Source organism: Coloeus monedula, assembly GCF_965178545.1.
Source record: "Coloeus monedula genome assembly, chromosome: 13".
Taxonomy (NCBI): domain Eukaryota; kingdom Metazoa; phylum Chordata; class Aves; order Passeriformes; family Corvidae; genus Coloeus; species Coloeus monedula.
Window position 1 is genome coordinate 1,357,773 of NC_138793.1, and position 20,361 is coordinate 1,378,133.

Here is a 20,361-nt window from a genome sequence, read left to right on the forward strand (position 1 = left end):
GCGGGCTGGGGCCGGGCTCGGGGCGGGCCCTGCTGCGCCCCAGCGCGCGTGCGCGATGGCCGGGGCGGGGCCGCTGGGCCCCTCAGCCGGGAGCCGCCATGTCCGTGGCGTTCGTGCCGGAGCGGCTGCGCGGGAAGGCGGAGGTGAACCAGGAAACGCTGCAGCGGGTGAGCGAAACTGGGCTGGGACGGGGCCGGGACTGAGCCGGACCGTGACGCGGGCCCTGCCGGCCCGCTTGGGGCAGAGCCGGCCCGGGCGGGGCGGGCGGTGACAGCGCTGTGTGCCGCAGCTGCTGGAGGAGAACGACCAGCTGATCCGGTGCATCGTGGAGTACCAGAGCAAGGGCCGCGCCACCGACTGTGTGCAGTAAGTAACCGGCGCGGGCGGACAGGGCGGAGCGCTGGGGGCTCAGGTGTGGGTAACGGGAGTAAAACGCGAGTCGAACTCCCAGACCTTTCCTGCCGCTAAGAAGAAAATACGTCCGGGCTTACAAAGGGATTTCCCCAAAATAATTTTCAGAGATTTATAAAGCACGGAGTGACCCTTCCGCCTTGTTCAGGGTGTTTGCTCAGCGTTCTTGTGACGCCCGCTCTGCCCTCCCTGCCCGTGTGTGACACACCGAGTGGTGTCAGAACAGGGCAGCCGCTCCGGAACCTGCGGGGGACCTGCTGCAGCTGCTCAGACCAGCCCGACAGGCAGCTCTGTCTTCTCCTGCTCTGCTGCCCTTCTGCAGCCTTCAGGATTGCGAGCTGAATGTCCTACTTCCCATCGAAGTTGGGTAGTAGATATGCTCGGCTGCAGAGTGCAGTTCAGTGCACTGTACCGGGATTCAGAATAACACGCTAAGTTTCCTCTGATTCATTATTCTAGTTTGCTGTTTTTTTCCCTAACTGCAAATACTGATCAGTTTACACAAATCCAGGTATGGGGAGTTGTCTAGAAAACATGTCTCCCAGATCCTGTGTTTCCTTCTCTCATAGGTACCAGCATATCCTGCACAGAAACCTCATTTATTTAGCTACAATTGCTGATGCCACTCCACCCAGCACGCAGAAGCCTGTAGAGTGACGGCAATACCTGGACGTGAGCAGTACTGCTTTCAGAGGCTGTAGAAATAGTTTAGAGTCCCACTCTGAGAGGCAAGAAGATGTGGGTTTGAAAAAAGCATGTAAAAAGTGATCTGTACTTCTGTGTTTAAAATGTGAATGTAGTTTTCAATGTAGTATTAGGCAGCTTTTCCCCTGTTAGTGTAACTAACACAGCTTACGAATGATAACTATCACATTCCTTTTTCCCTCTGCAAAGCTCAGTTCAGTGCTGTCCTGACAACCAGGCTATTCCCAGAAGTACACTATGGGAAGCAGAGCCTGTTTGATGAGTAAGGTTCTGTAATAACAAGGCAAACATTACGCTAGGTAACTCCTACCTCCAACATGACAAAGTCAGGCATGTGTTCCATATATAAAAGCAGTAGACTCTTTTGTATCCTGTATGAGAAGAATTGTGCTAAATAAACTAAAGATGTTCTTTGCAAGTTGTAGTATATTCTGAATTAATATAATACATGAACAAAGGAGCTGCTCAGTGATTTAGTGAAACAGAAGTGTTAACTTTCCTAGGACTGGTGGGATTGCCACACCACTCAGCAATTATGCGCAAGGGAGAAACCAAGCCGTTATTTTAGGAAGCTTTTGCCCAAGTTTATCAAGGCTTTTCCTCTGTGCTTGAAATGCTCTGTAAACAAGTCAATTCTTGCATAATCAGAATGGGTTCATGTGCTACCTGGGTACTGTCAGCACTGCTGGCCAGCTGCATGCTTGTGTGCTCCTCTCCAGGAAGGAAGAAAGCAGCTTTGCACACCTTGCATACAGCATTCCAGTTAAACAATTAACACACACTAATCTAATAGCCTTGATCACAGCAGGGAGCAGGATAGAGTTTACTGTTTGCTTACTCCCATCAAAGTCATTTACTCTGATTCCTAAAAATTCAAGTAATGTGATTTTGACAATGTTCATCTGTGCTCTTGGTTCAAAGACCCTGCTGAAGCATTGTCTGTACCATGTTCTTCTGTGCTATCACTTGAGAAAGCAGCTTTAAAGATTGGACTGTGCATTAAGTTTGTTTTTATATGATAGAGTCAGTAAGTAGGCAGTTGACAATTTTCAAACTGTTAAATAATCCCATGTTAATGAAATAAGATCTTTGTTTACAAACCAAAGTTACAGTTTAAGGTGCTGCTCATTTTCAGCAAGGTGCATATTTTAAACAGGTATGACCTATCAAATGTATATCTTTAATAAAGCAAATAGTTTACTTTTACAGAAGCTTTAAAATACAAACTGTACAGTTCCAGTTCAGAAGCGTTAGCTATTCACAAGAAGCACTGCAATAAGGGTAAGTTAACTAAGCACCAAACCCTTGCACTTGGCAGTGTAAGTGAAGTTTAAGGGCAAGACTCATTTGCCAAGTGCAACAATTCTTAAAATTACCAGTGTTCAGAACAATCGGAAGCAAAGGACAGAGTAGCACCCACCGTGGTCAAAATGCAGACAAACTTTCTTTGTTTTCACAATTCACTTACGTAGGTCCAGAAACTTGCCAGCATTTGTAATTATGAATAAACTGCAAAAACTATAGCAATCATTTTGGCACTTGTTAGGAAAAAAGTTCAAAATTAAGTGTTTTCATTAACTTCCATTTTGGTCTTAGTATGAATAACCAAGTAAGTACAACCAAATTTGGGATTTAATATTAGATCTAAACAACAAGATTTAGGAAACTCAAAACCATTCATCAAGTTAATAACCACTAACATTTTCAGTGGAGGGTTTTCAAAATTATAGTAGTACAGACCATTAACAATTTACAGACAGAAGCCACACTGATTGTGCAAAGCACATTACTGTAAAAAGTCTATGTACAGCAAACAAATCTTTGTAAACATGGTAAGTATGAAGTTTCAGAAAACATGGTGACAATATCATAAATACAGGCAACATTGGCATCCTCAAACAGCACAAAAGGTAACAATCTGGGCCTGCAAATAGAGCCCGTCACCATACAAACAAAAAAGGTGGATGGGTTTTAAATACCCAAATGTTTAATAGTTTTAGTGTTGTGTATACTTTTTATTTATATATATATATAATGTATTTATTTTTGGTATCTTTAGATATAGATGTACTTAGTTTGTAAAACCAAAACAAAAAAAATGTGCTTTATCTTCATTGAAAAATTATGTAGTTAGAACTAATAACCCATTTTACTAGTAGTTAACATATTAGAATGATATGACTTAAGAAAAATACAAAAATAAGATTAATACTGTCAAAACTCTTATACCAGAAAATATTGTGGTTTTTAGACTCTTTCAAAGATGAAATATGAAAATTTAAATAAGCTCTAACTATATAAAGAATCTTCTGTAATCTCAATTCATATACAGTGGGATAGGTATACATATATTTACCATTGTTCTTCAATTTGTAAGCACCAGTCACTCTCCCCGATCCACTTTGGTTGGAAGATTATTCCTAATTCCACAGGTTCACTTAATGGCACATATTGACTGCAAATAATTACTTTATCCTTTTAAAAAAAATAATGTTCTTTTAACTAACTGCTACCCCACATTTCAGTTTTAGTATCTTCTGAGCCAGCTCACAATTTTTAATCAACTGTAGCATCTGAAATAAGACTTTAAATAAATGCAAGTAGTCTCTCAGGCTTTGCTTTCACACACTGCGGGAGCACCGTGTGGACAGTGCCTTTGGCCAACCGCAGCCACAGGACCCTGTTTGTGTGAGAACCAGGGGCCCCCTGTCCACACAGGTGCCATCTGTGTCAAGCAGCTCGGGTAACGTTGGCGACACAAGGCTGAGTGGTTCTGCTGATCTTCACCTAGAGTAAGGAAACTGCCACAAAACTCCGTTTTGCAACTGTTTCTGCAGCAGTTCTCAACTCGCTTGTGTGGCACAGGAAAAGCTGCTGTTGCCCTCCATTTTAAAAAAGCTGCCCACAGGCTGTAATGGAGAATACAAAGGCTCTACAGCTTGTCCTTTATAAATTTAAACACAAACAGCGTTGAGCAAAGTGACCGCTATATATTTGCTTCAACATATTCAATGTGTTTCAGTAAGATGTTTTAACTATAAATCTATATGAAAAATAGCTATAAAATACAGTGTTTCTTGTATGGTAGTCCTTCAGCAGTTCTTTTTAGAAAAAAAAATGTCTTGAAAGTAAAGGCAATTACGCATTTTTAAAAGCATTTCTACATCACAGTTTTGGGCTGTTTCATGTACACCAAACATATTGGCCATATTTGCTCAGCACTGTAAATCAGAATTCGAGAGTTTGTCTATCTCATCCAAACCCCCTCAATCCCACATCAAGAAAGAAACAGGATATAGCCAACACACCACTGTGAATGAAAGTAATTAATTTTCATTTGGCCCTGTGCTGCATTTTCCAGTATGAAAAGCAGTTAGTACTGGTGCAGGTAAGATGGTCTGCGTTCATGCTTTACTGGGAAAGATTTAAAGCCCTTGTTCATCTGTTTGTGCTGGGAAGCCTGTTGGGATTGCTGCTGCTGCTGCGCGTAGGCGAAGCTGGAGGAGATGCCGGCTGCCGGGGCGCAGTCGCTGGCCCACATGGGCGACTGGAGCATCTGCATGGTGTCGCTCCACTGGCTCACAGGGCTGCTCATGGGGTACAGGGACGTGCTCTGGCTGGGCAGCGTGCTCGCCACAGAGGATGTGTGCTGCCACGGGGCCTTGGGAGGCCAGGTTTTGGTCTTGTTATCCTGAGAAAATGATACCAGTTGGGGTTGGTTTGGGTTTTTTGAGACAATACTTAACATGTCACCTTATCACCTCCCTAAGATATTTTCACAAGATTAGTTTATATTTGAAAGCAGAACTGATGCATACATATAGCACTCTCTATCTTAAAATACCTGCCTGTTAAAAAACATTTACTTCAGCATGACACACAGTGGCCCCACTAAAAGGGAGAAAGATAAGTGACTTCCAATTTTAGTATTTAAGCTTGGTGACTTTGACAAAAGCATCTCATGCTACTTGAGTGCAGATGGTTTAGGTTCTCACTGAAGTAAGCAATCTGGAGATACAGATGCTTTTCCAGTTGTCTGCCTCGTGCAGGCCCACCCCCAAATGCCAGGAGGAGAAAGGACTAAGCAAAGCCACGCTGAGCTCACCTGACTGCGGTCATCTGCTGCAGAGAGAAGAGGAGGCGATGGCAGCGTGCTGGGTTCTTGTTCACCACTGCTGTGTTTTCTGCCCAGAAAGAGAGACATTTACTTTTTGGTTTTAAATGAGTCACCCTCATTAATCTGCCACTGGCACAGACCATTCTGTGGTTTCAGTCTGTCAACCTGGCAGCCTACAGTACTGTTTTCAGTGCATGTGTTTTCAGAAACATGTGGTTTCATGTACTTCTTGTTCAGTACAGGTAAAAGCAACAATACAGAAATTGTCAGGGACTTGACAGTGCAGTAGTTCTTGGAGCTACACTTAAACATTTTTGTGGAGGTGAAAGGAAGCTGGGATAGACTTTTGCCCACTTGGAAGAAATCTGCCAGAAATTGTGGTTTTTCTTCTGTTACCTGCTCTTGTGGCTGGGTTTCTTTTGGTTTTTTGGGTTTTTTAAGTATCTTTTCTGAAATAACAGACAACACAAAAGAACAGTTGAGCAAGTGAAGCATCTGCTGAAGCACAGTGATTTTACTGAGGAAAGATGTTCTACCTTCACTTTAAATTTGTGGTCTGATGCCTAGTTATCAAATAGAAGTCCTTGACCACACGTATGTTCTGGAAGATTTTTTTTTCTTGGGTTTTTTGGTCTTTTTTTTCTTTTTTAGGAGGAGTGCTTAAGGGCATGGGTTTGGATTAAAGCACACTCTTTCATTTCATCCTTTTTGTAAAAAAAACCCAATTAGCATGCTCCAATCAGGCTTCTGTGGGTAAGCAGCCCTTTGCAGGTCAGCTTTAGCACACTCAACCCCTTCTACCTCCTCTTAGTGCCCAGCTTTAGCTCCAGTGTCAGGCCCTCACCTATAGAACACTGTTCTTCCTACAAGTAACAGGAGACAGTAGTACTGTTACTTCACCTGACATTTTTGGTCAATGAAGCACCCTCTTTGGAAACCTTCTGCTCTTTAGAGCACTACATAAACCACAGGCTTTTCTTCTTGCTCCATGATCAGTTTCTAGTGATCTACTGGCTTGGCACAGTAAGTCACCCTTTATTTATTGCTGTGTTTTCCTTCCCTGCTGTTTTTTTAATAAATAAAAATAATTACTACTTTTTCTGTGATTGTTTATGAGATGGCTCTTTCCCATTAATTTCAATTTAACATTCATTGAAGCTCAATTTTTGTTCCCTCCCTGTTAAGTGTAAAGATTCAGAAAGTAGCTACTCTTTCGGTTGATTCCTTTCTGACAATGCTTATAAAAATAGCTATCCAGGTAGAATCTGTGAGAAACTGGCACTGACTTCTTTCCCATTCACCAAAAAGCAGACAGACAATCTTGTATCTATGTATTGACTCCAAATTGTTCTTTGATTGTAAACAAAGCCAGAATATTTGGCCACTTATTTCATTTTTAGAAAAGACTGAAAAATAGTTTGAGAGAACAATCCCAGACTGGAATTGGGTTGGTATTCATGCTTCATCTTGTGCCTTTTGTTACTATTGTTCTAACTACCATCTGCAGTGGAATCACTGAGGTTCCAGCCCTTTAGAAAAGCAGAATTGCTCTAATTCACACTACCCATAGAAGTGGATTGTTCATAGTTGAAAATCCTGGCTTGGTTTTTCCGCTACCAAAATTATTTACCAAGGCAATTTGGCGTCCTCTTCCTACTGTGAGAAATAAAGGACTAAGCAGGTGTGTATTTGCAACTCCCAGAACAGCAGCAGCAGCCGCCGAGGTGAGACAAGTCCACACAAGGTTAGCAGCAGCTTCTCCTCAGTGCCACGGAGCTGCAGCTGAGGCCAGCAAAGGCACTCGTTGGCATCCAAATGCACCACGTCAGGCACGGCCCAGCTGCAGCCAGGCACTCTCTGCCAGACCAATTCAGTGAGGATCCCGTAATGCCCCAGGAAGTGGCACCCAAAGGAGACTCTCATGGAAGAGTGAAAGCATCAGATCTTTTCTAACATACCCTCAGTGAACAGCTGGCTGTTTGCACGTGTGCTTGTACAAGGAGAAAGCTGCTAAGACAACTGACTTTGGGAATCCACTGGTCCACATCACCAGTGTAGTATACAAACTCATGTTTGTGTAGATTTGTCTCATTGGCAGGAATTTCCTTTGTCTGGCTACTCAAATGAAATGATATATAAACAAAAGGAATCTTATAAAGTTGTCTATTTCTGTTCATTTTCCTCACCTCCTCTGCTTTACAGCAGCAACAAGGTCTGGCCCTGAGAACATGGAGAACAAACTGTCTCCGTTAGCTGAGGAGGTCTCATCACTTGAGCTGGCAGAGTCTCCTTGAGTACCAGACCAGCTGTTTGTCACATCACTGCAAGACAGAAAGTTGTATTAGTCTTTGTATTTACAGTGCCTGGTCCAGACTGTGTGCTGCAGTTGTGCTGAATCTTTGTCACAGGTGATACCTCGGAGCACAAAATTTCAGTACTTGGTAAAATGTGCCAGTAATACAAATACTTTCACTTATCTACCTCTGAGTGGTCACATTAACTGCTCTGTCTGTTACAGCCTCTTTATATGTATTTTACTAAAATAATTATATTAATAAGAAGCACCTTTCCTGTAAAAGAAGGAGAAATAAGTGATGCTTGGGTTTGGAATCACTAAATACTTGACTTCTTCACTGTGAAACTGAGCTAGAACACATACCCATCCTACTGGTTTTATGCTAGAGAGTCACAGCTGTTACATTATATTACAAATGGACAAAGAATCTCGAAACACTTCTGCTGTAGTACATAGTTATGATTTGGAAGAGATTAAGAACTACAAATGTACCTGCTGTGAGGTACCTGCCTTTCAGTAGCAAGATTAAGTGGCTAAAATCTGGAAAACTGAATTCAGTCAGGCACCACAACTTTGACAGCATCACTTTTCATCAAAACTAGGTCTTAAAAGTTGTTTTCAAAATACTCAAAGAAAACCACCCTGAATGCATTTATGCTATAAATTCCTTATTTCCTCTGCTGGAGTCCCGGAATCCATTCCACTCTAAAGATGGCATCAAGCATGTCAGTGCCTTGGGATCAGCAAAGCTCATATTGCTCATTCTTGACACTGAAGTGCAGCTTTCACAGATGCAGCAGCAACTGGAAAAAACACCCAGTATTCCCACATTCTGCCACATTCTGGGTGCAAAATAAACTCATACAATAAGAACATACAGCCTGTCCAGTCTCTTACCCCTCTGTGAAATACTCAGGAAAGGGCCAGGTTTTATGAGGATCATCAGGAAGAGGCCAGTTGCCACGCGTGGTGCTTGGACGACGGACATGCTGTGCTTGCCTCTTCTGTTGCATAGCCTGGTTCACCCCAGCAACATAGCGGGCAAACTCTGGATCAGAGCCAACTGAATGAAAGAAACCAACAAGTCCATTGCTGACACTCAGCTATTTCTGCTGCACTTTCAATCCTTTAGGTTTGACCAGACCCCACTACAGTCATTCCCTCCCTGATGATAAATGGCAACCAATAGTGGATAGGTCTTCACGGAGCAGTGAAGGACACCAAACAGGAAATGTTTTACAAAAATTAGATACACAGCATCTGTGGTGAATAATAATTATCACATGGAAGTACACCTGCCCCTTGCATTCCATCAGGGAAATTGTGTTTGTACTATGATCATGTCCACGCTGAAAGGTCCGATATCCATCAGCAGACACTGATGAAATGGATGCTGTCTGTACATTTATCCACGCTCGGTGAAAAAGAGCAGAACAATTACTGTAGCTGATACCAGAGTGCAACATGATTTCCAGCTATGTTGCGATCCTGCTTACTTGGGAAATGAGAATCTCAGCTCATATTAGAACACAGCGTGCCAAAACTGCTTCCTTCCTACAAGGATGAGACCATCTTGAAAACTTTCTGATCCTGACCTACAAAATATTTCAGAATAATAATTGTATTTTACAGAAAAAAGTAGTAATTTAAAAATTCTTCCATTCTCAATGTGCTTTAGGTGTCCCAGGCATCCAATAAGGAATAAGCACTGTCTTGAGCAGACACAGCAAAAGCCTTAATGCAAGTGCTTCAAATGCTCCATTGATCAGAGCAAGCCAATTCCTGTATTCAGAAGACTGCTGATACGAGTCACCGTAACTGAGTTTCCACAGCTTCTCTTTCTTTTGCCTTTATTTTTTTCTTCTCTGGGAAAAAACTTGGCAATCTGACTGGATTTATGGAAAATGTCTAGACTACATGCACAGTAATTGCAGTGGGAACTAATGAGCCACTGCCTTGCCAGTCTCAGTTTGAGATTAAGAGTGAAGACTGAAGAACATCCAACAATCATGCACAGCTCACAAAGCAGAAATCTCTTTCATCTGACAGCTCCCTACATTCAATACTGCATTTAGAAGATAGGTTTCCTTGTTCTCATTTGACACATCCAGAAAAGAGCTCCACAATGTTTTGCTGGATGCAAATTAAAAAGACAGTGAAGAAGATAACTTTGTTTCTCTGCATCCTTTATCAAGCAAGGGCTGAGAGCCATCTAGGAACAAAACATGCCCACTAGTGCTTGTTCTCCCTCTGAGTAAGATGAGGCTGGAAGCCAGACAGTTCCTCAGATCTAAGAATATATGGATTCTGAAGGACATCCAGGCATTTTTTACCTGTGGACAGCATTAAGTGCTAAAGTGCTGGTATATTCAAAATAGAAACTTGTGTTAATTCTTACCTCACTGAAAACACCACATGAACAGTTTTTTATCAGATAGTTTTTTTACTCCAAAAGATTGGAGTTACCAACATTCCTTCTGCTAGCTCTTATTGCAATATTCCTTCATCAAGTTCTTAGTGATGATAAAAAATACTACAAAATACATTTTTGGGACTAGTTAAGCCTTCAACATGAAAACCCATGGATTTTATAAATTGTTAATCAGCAGTTTTGCATCTGAAGAAAGCCATCATTTTCAGACTCTCAAAGTATTTATCAAAAAAGTAATGTAGTTTGTTTCAAATTACAAATGTACAGTCCTAGGGTACAGCCTGGAAATGAAAAACCATTTTCTGTTTTACAGCCTTTTGTACTACACTAAAGCTTAAAATGAAAATTTCTACACCACAGCTCAACCTGGTAAGTTCTATGAAGAAATGTTCTTTCTAATGGAAAAGTATTCAGTTGGAAGGATTTTTGTTTGGTTTTAGTTTTTTAAACTCCAGATCTGTGAAAAATACTGTTTACTTATCACTACAACTGCAGAAGTGTGTATCTTAATCCACTGAGCACCATTTATGAACTTGAGTAAGTCACCTTTTCCAAGTACCACTTCCTATGTCCTCGACATTAATTAAATGGAAAAAACCAAGTAGTTTTATGTAGTGCAAAAGGAAAATACCACAGAAATAGAATGGATTCAAAATGCTGGAAATGCCAGTCCTTTGCATACCTGCTTTCTTTTCCCTAGCACATGTGGATTTAGTGCTTGCTGAAAATAATTTTGTCCTTCCTTAGAGGCTGTCATAATCCTTCAGTCTACACTCTGTTTAAGAAAGATGATGCTAATTCAGACTTACAGTTGTTAAGCAACAACATAACTATGGTGCTATTTTTGCTGTAGAAACTCCACTAATTTATCAACTAAGTTGACAAAATAACTATCATAATTATGAGTCAAAGGAGCTGGTTTGAGACGCCTACACATTCCAAACACAGATGAGTGCAAATGAGCGCGGGAAACTGAGCCCTACTTTGATAAAAGGTTTCCCTGTTCTCCTGCTCCTCCCTCCAGGCAGTTGCCATAAATGCACAATACAACATTCTGACAGCTGTGTTCGAGGCCAACCGAAGTTACATTTACAAGGTAGCAGCTGTGTAAGCTGTTCTTAACACTACCATCAGAATCACAGAATATTCTGAGTTGGAAAAGGCCCACAAAGATCATCAAGTCCAGCTTCCGAGCCAATGGCCCGCATGGGGATCAAAGGTTCATCTCCTCTTACATTCCACAGTCAATTTCTTGGTCTGTAGCTATTTGCTTATGACTCTAAAATTTTATTTCACGTCATCTTTGAGAATGAATAATTAATCTATGTCTACAATTTACTGGTGGTCTAAACACATGTGGCAAACCTCATGGCACTTGCTCTTTAGTCTCTAATCCTTTGACATCCAAGCTTTTCATTGCAGAACCAGCTGTAGAACAGGAACCAGTATGAGTCCCATGGAATTGGGGAGCAATGGAGGGAGAATGTGGGGATATGGGAAAGATGCAACCTGGCTTATCTTCAGGTCACAAGACTGGTAAAAAGCAGGAAGAATAATTTTGAGGAGAGGGAAAACACCTGCACTCAAGATTTTGATTTTAAACCATTTTACAAACTAAGAACATGAGGAACATCATCTGTAAGTATCATTTCAGTACTCTGCTGTGCTCCATATAGGAAAGGAGAACTACTACAGAACTACTACAACTGGCACAAGAAACAAGTGAGTTAGTTCCCAAGCTTGCTTATTAATGAGAGTTTTAAGATCACCTTCTGTTAAAAAAGCAAATAGGCACACACACAAATCCCTGCTTGCATTGGTCAGCACCCTTACATCTGGTGGGCAGCATGAGGAAATGACAGTTATTGCCAGCAATTTTTCACAGTATTCACACAGAGGATCCTTACAAAAAGCATAATAAAGGAAAAGGCACACACCTGCAGGGTCAAAAGGCAGGATTTCTCCCAACATCCCAAACACTCCATCAGTTTGGTCACGATTTGGCCATGTGTTGTTTCTAGGTCCTTGTGGTTTCTGTCCTAACATCTCTGACATCATATTGTCCATATAGCTGCTCACAAGACCCAAGCTGTACAAATCAGAGCTTAAATCTGAAAAACCAGGATTGTTCCACTGATTTATATGAGACAATCCAGCTCCAACAGCCGGGGCTTGCTGCTGTGAAGAATTACTGAGCCATTTGGCAGGTACACGTTGCTGTGGTCCAATAGGTTGAAGCAAGGGTTGGTAATACTGCATTTGCTGCTGCTGCTTTTGGGACTGCTGCTGGGACAAGCCTTGCTGAGGAGGATGCAGTGGGGTGTGAGACACAGACTGCGGCTGCTGTTGAACTGCTCCTGACTTTTGCTCTGTTGCTGTAGAGGATGCAACAGAGTTCCTTCTTTTCACCATCGGAGAAGTCTGCTGGGATTTGCCCATGTTAAAACCAGACAAGAAATCTATAACATCCTGCATTTCTTGGTCAGTTGGTAAATTCATACCTTTGTCATCCTTGCCATCATCTGGTTTGAAGAAGCTGTCCCGTCTTTCCACTAGAAACCCATTGACGAGCTGGTTATTTGTGCTCTGAACTGACTGCAGGGGATCCGCGGTCCGAGGGAAGCTACCGATGTTCAGAATGTTCTGCAAGCGTGCGTCCATGTTAGCAGGCATTTTAGCTTTCTCCTCTGAGCTGGAACTTATGAAGACATTTTTTGAAGGTGTATTGGGGATTGAGTAACTTCCTGTGTTACTTGTACTGGTGCAGGAAGTTTTTTTTGTAAACCGTGAAGTCAGTTTTGAGAATGTCTTTTGCAGACCCCCTGAAGATTTGCCTCCATTCCCCGATGGCATGTCAACTTGGCTCCCAAAGTCTGAGATTTCACGCTGTAACTGGATCTGAATACAAGGCAAAGCTTGCTCCCTGCATCAACAAAAAACATGTATATCAAACCACCTAATACAAACCAATCTGGTACTTTGGGGGAAAATGTGTATTTCAATAATAGCTCAAGAAAGAAACAACAGCAGACTGCCAAGTCCACCAGCTACTTCTTAAGGTAACAAAGTAAATTATCCTCGTATTTGCAATACTTTCCATTCCTTAGATTTTAATTGTGCTTCAAGACCTAAATGGAGACCAATTTAATATAAATCAAGTATTTCTGTAAGAGAGAAGCAAATACTTTTTTACCCTTGGATAAGCCTGGTTTGGTTTTAAGCAGCCTCCTGTATCTCTGGATGTACCCAGAACGTATCTGTGGGGATTAACAATGTTTCACTCTGAATTTGACTCCTGTTTTCCCCTTCAGATGAGCTGGTACAATCAAATCCCTCAGCACAGATCATTCAGCAATGACAGCTTAGTTGGAAGTAGAAAAGAGATGTACCTTCCTTCCTTCCACCTGTGTGTATCAAACACAGCAGTATAGAGCACATCTACCAGTCCCAAAGTCTTCTCCGGATCCAGACTCCTCTGTAGCAAAGACATTGTAGCTGGATCTTCTTTCAGACACCTGCCATTGTTAAGTTTAAATTAGAAACAAAACCGCTCATTTTTTACATTAAACAATTCTACCATATCACTCAGAATACAGATGGCCAATTGCTGCACTCCTGCAGAACAACACATGAATGCCTGGGGGTTCCTGGGCAGCCTGAGCAGTCTCTGCCTGCTGTGGAGCACACAGCTAATCTAACTGGAGCCTCAGCAGTACAGCGCATTGAAATCCACACTGACGAGCTCTTTAGCAGGCACAGTTCAGGCACAGCAGCAACAACCACCAAACACACAACACCCGTTTCTGGAATACGCGAGAGCCTGAGCCTGGCAGAGCCCATGAGGAGATGGTTCCGCATACCCAGCACCGAGGGGGAGCTGTCCCTGAGCCGGGACCGTGCGGGCTTGCGGCGCTCTCCGCAGCGGCCCCGCGGTGCCGCCGAGCGGCAGCAGGAGGCGCTGTCCCGGCAGCGAGCCCGGAGCGCCGGGACCCCCTTCCTTCCCTGGAAACGGGGCCGGGACCCCTTCCCTCCCTGGAAACGGGGCCGGGACCCCTTCCCTCCCTGGAAACGGGGCCGGGACCCCCTTCCTTCCCGGGAAACAGCGCCGGGACCCCCTTCCTTCCCGGGGAAACAGCGCCGGGACCCCCTTCCTTCCCTGGGAAACAGCGCCGGGACCCCCTTCCTTCCCTGGGAAACAGCGCCGGGACCCCCTTCCTTCCCTGGGAAACAGCGCCGGGACCCCCTTCCTTCCCTGGGAAACAGCACCGGGAGCCCCTTCCTTCCCTAGGAAACAGCACCGGGACATTCCTCCTACACGTGCCAGCAGCACCACGAGGAACAGGCTGCTCCTGTAAGGAGCCAAGTGAATCAACTGTTGTTGGACTGAAATTCCTAACACTGACTGCTTCCAAGTTAGAGACAAGTGCTCCCATTTCTTCCCGTTCCCACTGTTTTGAACGGGAAGAAATCCTCACAAACTGTAGATTAACCATTCTTTCCTAGGCAGGTAACTAAACTGGCAGGAACAGCATCTCTTGGAGCCCAGAGGTCCATGGTTCATGACAGCCCTTGAAGAACAGCCCACAGAAGCAAGAGCAAAGGCTGTCACACTAACTCAGCCAATTCTTGGCCTTCCTGAGCTACAGCTGGGACCTGCTGGGGCAGAGCACAACAGGAGTACTGGCAGATTACTATTTTTGAAACCTTCTTTTTTATCATCAAGCTTTTATATTTTCTTCAAGTCCAAGTGCCCCAGCACTGCCTCCCTTGCCTTGCCTCCTACAGAGGCAGCTAAAGTACAGCCCATCAGGAATGGAGGTGTTCAACCTGTCCACATAGAGGAACTTCAGGAAGCTGTGCCATAATTGTGCACATTCTCTCCTCCATTCGTACTGCAACAATTTTCCCAATATATTTCAGTCACAATCTGCAATACAGTATTTTTATTTACCAGGTTGATGGAACTTGCACCACAATTCTTGATCCTTCTAAACTTATCTGAGGAGCATAGGCTTCTTTATTTTCAATCTGTGCCGTGTCCACTACCACCTAGCAAACAGAATGAAAATAAAAGGGAAATTACTTTAAGAATTAGTTATTTTATCACCCTTTTAGTTAAACTCTAATAATCTCACCTCCCAGCCATACTACAGGCTAAAAAAAAACCCAAATAAAACCAAACCAACTCACTAAATCACCATAAGTTTACTTCTACTTTAATATAAAATTAGTTTAGTACAAGAACCTGTATTTCAAGGACTTAATTCTTCTCAGTTACATCCTGTAGTAATACATCACTATGCAGTTACCAGATGCTTTACCTCCCTGCTGGTAGTTCTCAGTGGCTCCACATGACAGCCCTTATTTTTGAGAAGTTTAGCACAGTTTACTTTAAGAGCTCCCAAACACCTACTCAGCAAAATGTTTTAAATAATTTAACGGCAGCACATGGTATGATACAGACAAGTAACATTCAGCCAGAAACCATTCACAATTCCTAACATACATCCCCCCCGTAAGGTTATAAAATTCCACACCATTTCTCTATTCCATCTACTGAAACTGTACTATTATTAATTCCTGATTAAATAAAGAGAAGCAAAGTGACTGTTCAGTTGTTGGACACTGAGCCATCTGTAAGATGTCATGAAGACATATGGAAGAGAAAAGCCTTGAGAATCAACCCTGCGTCACAAACCTTTCTTTTTAGGGAATGGGAAAGGAAGGGATTCACTTCAGCTTCATTTAACCTTTAATTTAGTAAGTTCCATATTTGGTTCATGCTTTCTGCTGTTGTCCAGTCTGTATGGGTTGGCCTTTTTGATCATTTCCATAGTTTCCTATTTTGGTCACACTGAAAACAGCAGCTTTTTGGCAGCAGTCAGCAGTTCTTGCTTCAGTGACTAGCAGATTAGCTGTACCATTTATCCTTGAAATGGCAAAAGTCCTCTGGTATAAAGAAGCCCCAAGGGACATTATTGACTTTGTTGCCATCACCTAACCTACACTGGTCCTGTTTCTGGGTATGAAAAAATGTAAAACATAATGCTGAGCTTCTCCTCTCTCACTTTAACAAAACCATCAAGTAACACTTGAACATAATTATTTCCCACCTTTCAAGTATTTTAGCCTAAGGCCTTCATTTTCCTTCAGCTGACTCTAAGCATTTGCCCAGGTTTATTCAATCTTAACCATGTCTAAGCACGGTGACAAAAGGCCACACTATCATCCACCCATGAAAATACCTCTTATTTCATAACAGAGCAACCCCAGTACTCTTTTCCTGGTGTTTGTATGTTTTCATTTTATCTAATTTGGTAATCTGCAATTCAGCCCTACTGCAGTTATAACTGTGATAAGGAGAACTGAACTCGGGAGTGATTGTTCTCAACTCCTAAGAAAAACACAATCTGCACCTCAGACCTGAAGTCCGAGCTGAAACTCTGATTTGTGCAGACCTGTGCCAGCTTCTGCCTGTGGTGCATGGTAGTGCCCATGTTCCAGGCTTTGTTAGGGTGTTCCTTCCCCCTGGACACGCCTTCATTTCTTCCCTTTGCAAAAAGCTTTCCATTTCTCAACATTTGTCAGTCAGGACATCTGGGATCTACACTTTACTAGGAGATTTAGTGCTCCTGCAATGCATGTTGGTTTTTGCTATGGAAAGATCTACTAGCACAAAAAAAAAGTTTTATCTGTTAACCTCTTTGCATGAAGCCAATTGGAACTTTTATTTCTGCTCATCCTCTGAATTCAGCTATTTGAATGTACATTATTTTTATTCAGACATGCAGATTTCTTCAGCTGACCCAAATCTGAAAATACACTTATTATATACATGCTAAGGTAAAAACTGAAAATCCGCACTTCGAATTATTTCTTATGTTAATAAACTACAGCCCAAAATAACCAAGCACACTAAGGGACATCTCACTGTGCTTTCCACACTTAATGATCTGCTTCTCAAAAGGCACAAGACAAGACAGGTTAAAAACAGTGAGACTGTCAAGTCATGTTGTTTTTTGACTTCGGCATTTAAGTGACAGATCCACACACAATTCTGAATGAATGCAGACAGCCCAGTACCTAAAAGCAGTACACCAAAGCCTACATAATACTGTGCCATGATTCACTTATCTGCCTTCTTCACAAAATAAACTTAAAATAAACACATCCTCCCTCCCTGCCTGGTGGTGCTTAGAGAACAGCTTCCTGCACCTCAGACATCCATTGTTCTTTTTTACAGGTGCTTCCTCTCTCCCTTCCACCCAAAGAACTCTTTAAAGATGCAAATTACAATTTCTTGTCACTGCATGAAGCTACATACAAACATAATTGGATGCTGTAAAAAAAGATGGCACATAGTGTATAAAGAAAAACCTCAACGCTCACACCCCTCTAAACTGTAACAAATCAAAGTGAGAATGAAGGAGAGAAGGCTTGCAGGTCTTCTGTCATGTGCACAGCTCATTACATGTCTCTGAAGAGTGAAGCCTGCTACTTTCGGAACCTCAGGTCCATGCAAAAATCTTTGGAGACATGAGGATTCAACACAAGTAAAACTCCATAGCTCAGCACTGTCATTTGGGAGAATGTGTAAGTTTTATGCTGACACTCTCCAAAAGTGATGACAAACCTGAAGAATGCCAGTGCTTCAATTACCAGCAGGTCTAACTCGTTATGTCTAGACTGGGGGACACCAGATTTCCAGATTCCTGAGTCCAAATGTGCCTTGTGCCACTCCTCAAACCTCCTCGGGGCAGGACTTGGGTGTGCACAACACTGAAACCCCCTGGAAAGGAAATGGTGGAAGGTGCAGCATCCTCCCAGGCACTCCTCATCCAGACACTCAGGAGCCAAGAACTGCTCCTGAATTACAGCACACTCCCATAGGGCTGCTGAGAAACTCTTTCCTTCTTGGCCTCATTTCCTGTACCTCGCTGCTGACTCCCAGCATCCTACCACGAACTGTGGCAGCTGAAGACACAATCCCATTTAACCATATCCTTTTTTCCAGTCCTCCTTGTATTTATTAATATTTAATACATGTTTTCCTTCAAAACACCTAAGGAGAAATGTGATAAATCCTACTGTTCCACAGTTTCTCTGTCCCTGCAAAGACACCACTTCCTTATGCCTCCCTGTAAAACATTGTAGACAAAGCACTACCATCTCCTACCCTTAAATCCCTGTATCTCAGTGAGGTAAGGACTGACAGCAGGCGCACTGCTGTTATGACAATGATGCACCTTGCATTTTAGGCTGCCCTTACATGAATAGTCAGTTGAATTCCAGTACAATTGGAACCTACTTCTCTAACAGGTATTTAATATGAAGGGAATATCTAAGATCTGATACCTAGTATCAAAGGGATGTTGAAGTAGAAATATCTGGCAAATTCATCATTTCCAATTTATCATTCACCATTACTGGAGAACCTATTAACAGTACCAAAAGCACATGGTTTAACTTGCTAGGATGGAAGGTCTAGGTCACTTAACCAGCTGTGTGATTTGTCTGAAAACCGTATTTACAAAGTATGCAGCTATTTGGGTCCTTTAATCAGAAATTAATTACGAAGCCCTCATGGCCTCGCATCACCTTGAACAAGGAATCACCACCGTACCAGCAAGAAGCATTTAACTCACTGTAGGTTAAAGACAATTCAAAGAATACTTGACAGAACTATCATAGGCTACAGTGTACCTTTACGTGAGCATTTCCTTCCTATGTTGAAGGTGCAGCCTTGTCCCCTACCCACAGTAGTCCAAAAAACCTACACATCATGCATGAACACTTCACTGAGTGCAGAGATTGCAGTAATTAGTCATGGGAGCACAAACACATTTTCTTATCAGAGTATGTTCCAAGCATCTATTTTTATCAGCTGCTTAGATATTGTAAATTCCACTGGTTTTCTTCCCCTCAAGAACACACATGTCTACAGCAAGGCATTTAATTGCTCTGTCTTCTGTTGGAGATGTCAGGTAGCATTACCTGGTGCAGAGACTTGCTAGTTTATGCTGGGCAGGAAACCCAGCTTCCATCTGAAGCAGAGAGGAAATGAAAAAATGGCAGGTGTTGAAGCTAATTTGAGAGGGGGGCAGATGTGTGTTTGGGTCTGTTTAGCTTTTTAACATGGTCATCTATAGATTTGAAAATAAATCTATTTCTCTGCGAAGCAGAAGTGTCATTTCTTGTGTTCTCTCTTGTAACAGAGACCAGGAAGCAGCCAGTGCATCCTTTTGTTCCTGTCAACTATGGACACCACCTACAGACTCCCATTCTACAAGGATACATTTTGCTCAGAAATCAAGTTAACTGCAGCACTACAAATAGAGCAACACAGAATAAGACACTGCAAATTAATTTCTAAACTCCAAAATATCCAGTTTCTCTTCAGGGTGTTTGCATAACCTTTGTTTTCCTAAGACCATTGGTAGTCACCTACCAGCCCAGCCTGGCCAAATAACAGCTGCACAGCAGTTTTGCAGGCTCCTCTCCACGTGGAAGGGCAGACCTGGTTCAATACTTCAGTCACAGGAGAGTCGTCCCGGGGTGTGAGTCCATTATGGCATCCGGCTTCCTTGATCAACTGCAGCATTGTGTGCTGGAAAAATAATAAACACTCTGTCCTACCCAACACATGATTCACAAATGGTACCACCAATGCTTCCAGATGGATTTGTCATTGTTCTACATGCTTTTCAAACAGCTATAATGTCTGCAACCTCTGAACAGTCTTATAGAACTAGAAGAGCTCCACTGCAGAACAGAAATACGGAAGATCGTCTCTGCTGTTCGGAACACAATACTGCTCCAAAATTATAAACACTATTTCTGCTTATATTCTTGCAAACCAGTTTAATCAAAACTACAAAAAGCACTGCAAAGACAACAGAAAAGCAGCATTTTGAGCAACTTATTATTTCAACTCTTTCAGGAGCAAGACTGGGTTTATCTAAAAAGTGAAAGCACTGATTAAAATTGCCCAAATTACTTCTGAATGGACATATTTTCCCTTTGTTTATACTGAAAATACAATTAACTTCTCCATAATTTAAAATTATTTTCAAAAAATTGATTCAAGTTTGTAAGATGACATCAAAAGGAGCTCTGTTACAAAGTGTTTTTTTCAAGTACCTCCCTTAGCACCAGGCTGGGCTGACTTACTTGGGCACCTAAGAAGATGAAGGCTCTGACATGCATCACCTGGCTGGGGAATCTGTAAGGGCTCACTTCCCTCTGTACTTCTTGATACCTAACACATCTATTTTCAGAAAGTTCACAGATGCCTCATAGCCTCCTAGATCTCTATGCCTGTGCTTCTCTCAGATTGGAATGAAATTGCTCAGGTGGTCAAAATGTTATCAGAAACAGGCGTAGCCCTCCAATGTTATCAAC

General features: G+C 42.4%; 2 protein-coding genes across 4 annotated transcripts in view; one reads left to right on the plus strand and one right to left on the minus strand.

Annotated features, from left to right (window-relative positions):
* Nucleotides 1-8: 8 nt before the first annotated feature.
* On the plus strand, nucleotides 9-2,169 carry SS18L2 (SS18 like 2). The gene is made up of 3 exons (XM_082290096.1): nucleotides 9-167; nucleotides 290-366; nucleotides 981-2,169. The coding sequence occupies exons 1-3, from the start codon at nucleotides 99-101 to the stop codon at nucleotides 1,066-1,068; spliced, it is 234 nt and encodes a 77-aa protein (XP_082146222.1). The 5' UTR covers nucleotides 9-98; the 3' UTR covers nucleotides 1,069-2,169.
* Nucleotides 2,170-2,275: 106 nt separating this feature from the next.
* The window catches only part of GARRE1 (granule associated Rac and RHOG effector 1), a 57,889-nt gene continuing 39,803 nt past the window's right edge, over nucleotides 2,276-20,361 (minus strand). For 2 of the 3 annotated variants that reach the window (XM_082290089.1, XM_082290090.1), the window contains exons 7-14: nucleotides 19,409-19,567; nucleotides 14,912-15,009; nucleotides 13,350-13,475; nucleotides 11,898-12,883; nucleotides 8,427-8,592; nucleotides 7,420-7,554; nucleotides 5,222-5,300; nucleotides 2,276-4,807 (exon numbers count right to left, since the gene is read on the minus strand). In XM_082290089.1, coding sequence (XP_082146215.1) covers nucleotides 4,490-4,807; nucleotides 5,222-5,300; nucleotides 7,420-7,554; nucleotides 8,427-8,592; nucleotides 11,898-12,883; nucleotides 13,350-13,475; nucleotides 14,912-15,009; nucleotides 19,409-19,567 — 2,067 coding nt within the window. In that variant the 3' untranslated portion in view covers nucleotides 2,276-4,489. The remainder of the gene's footprint in view (nucleotides 4,808-5,221; nucleotides 5,301-7,419; nucleotides 7,555-8,426; nucleotides 8,593-11,897; nucleotides 12,884-13,349; nucleotides 13,476-14,911; nucleotides 15,010-19,408; nucleotides 19,568-20,361) is intronic. The other variant, XM_082290091.1, reaches the window with a different exon arrangement.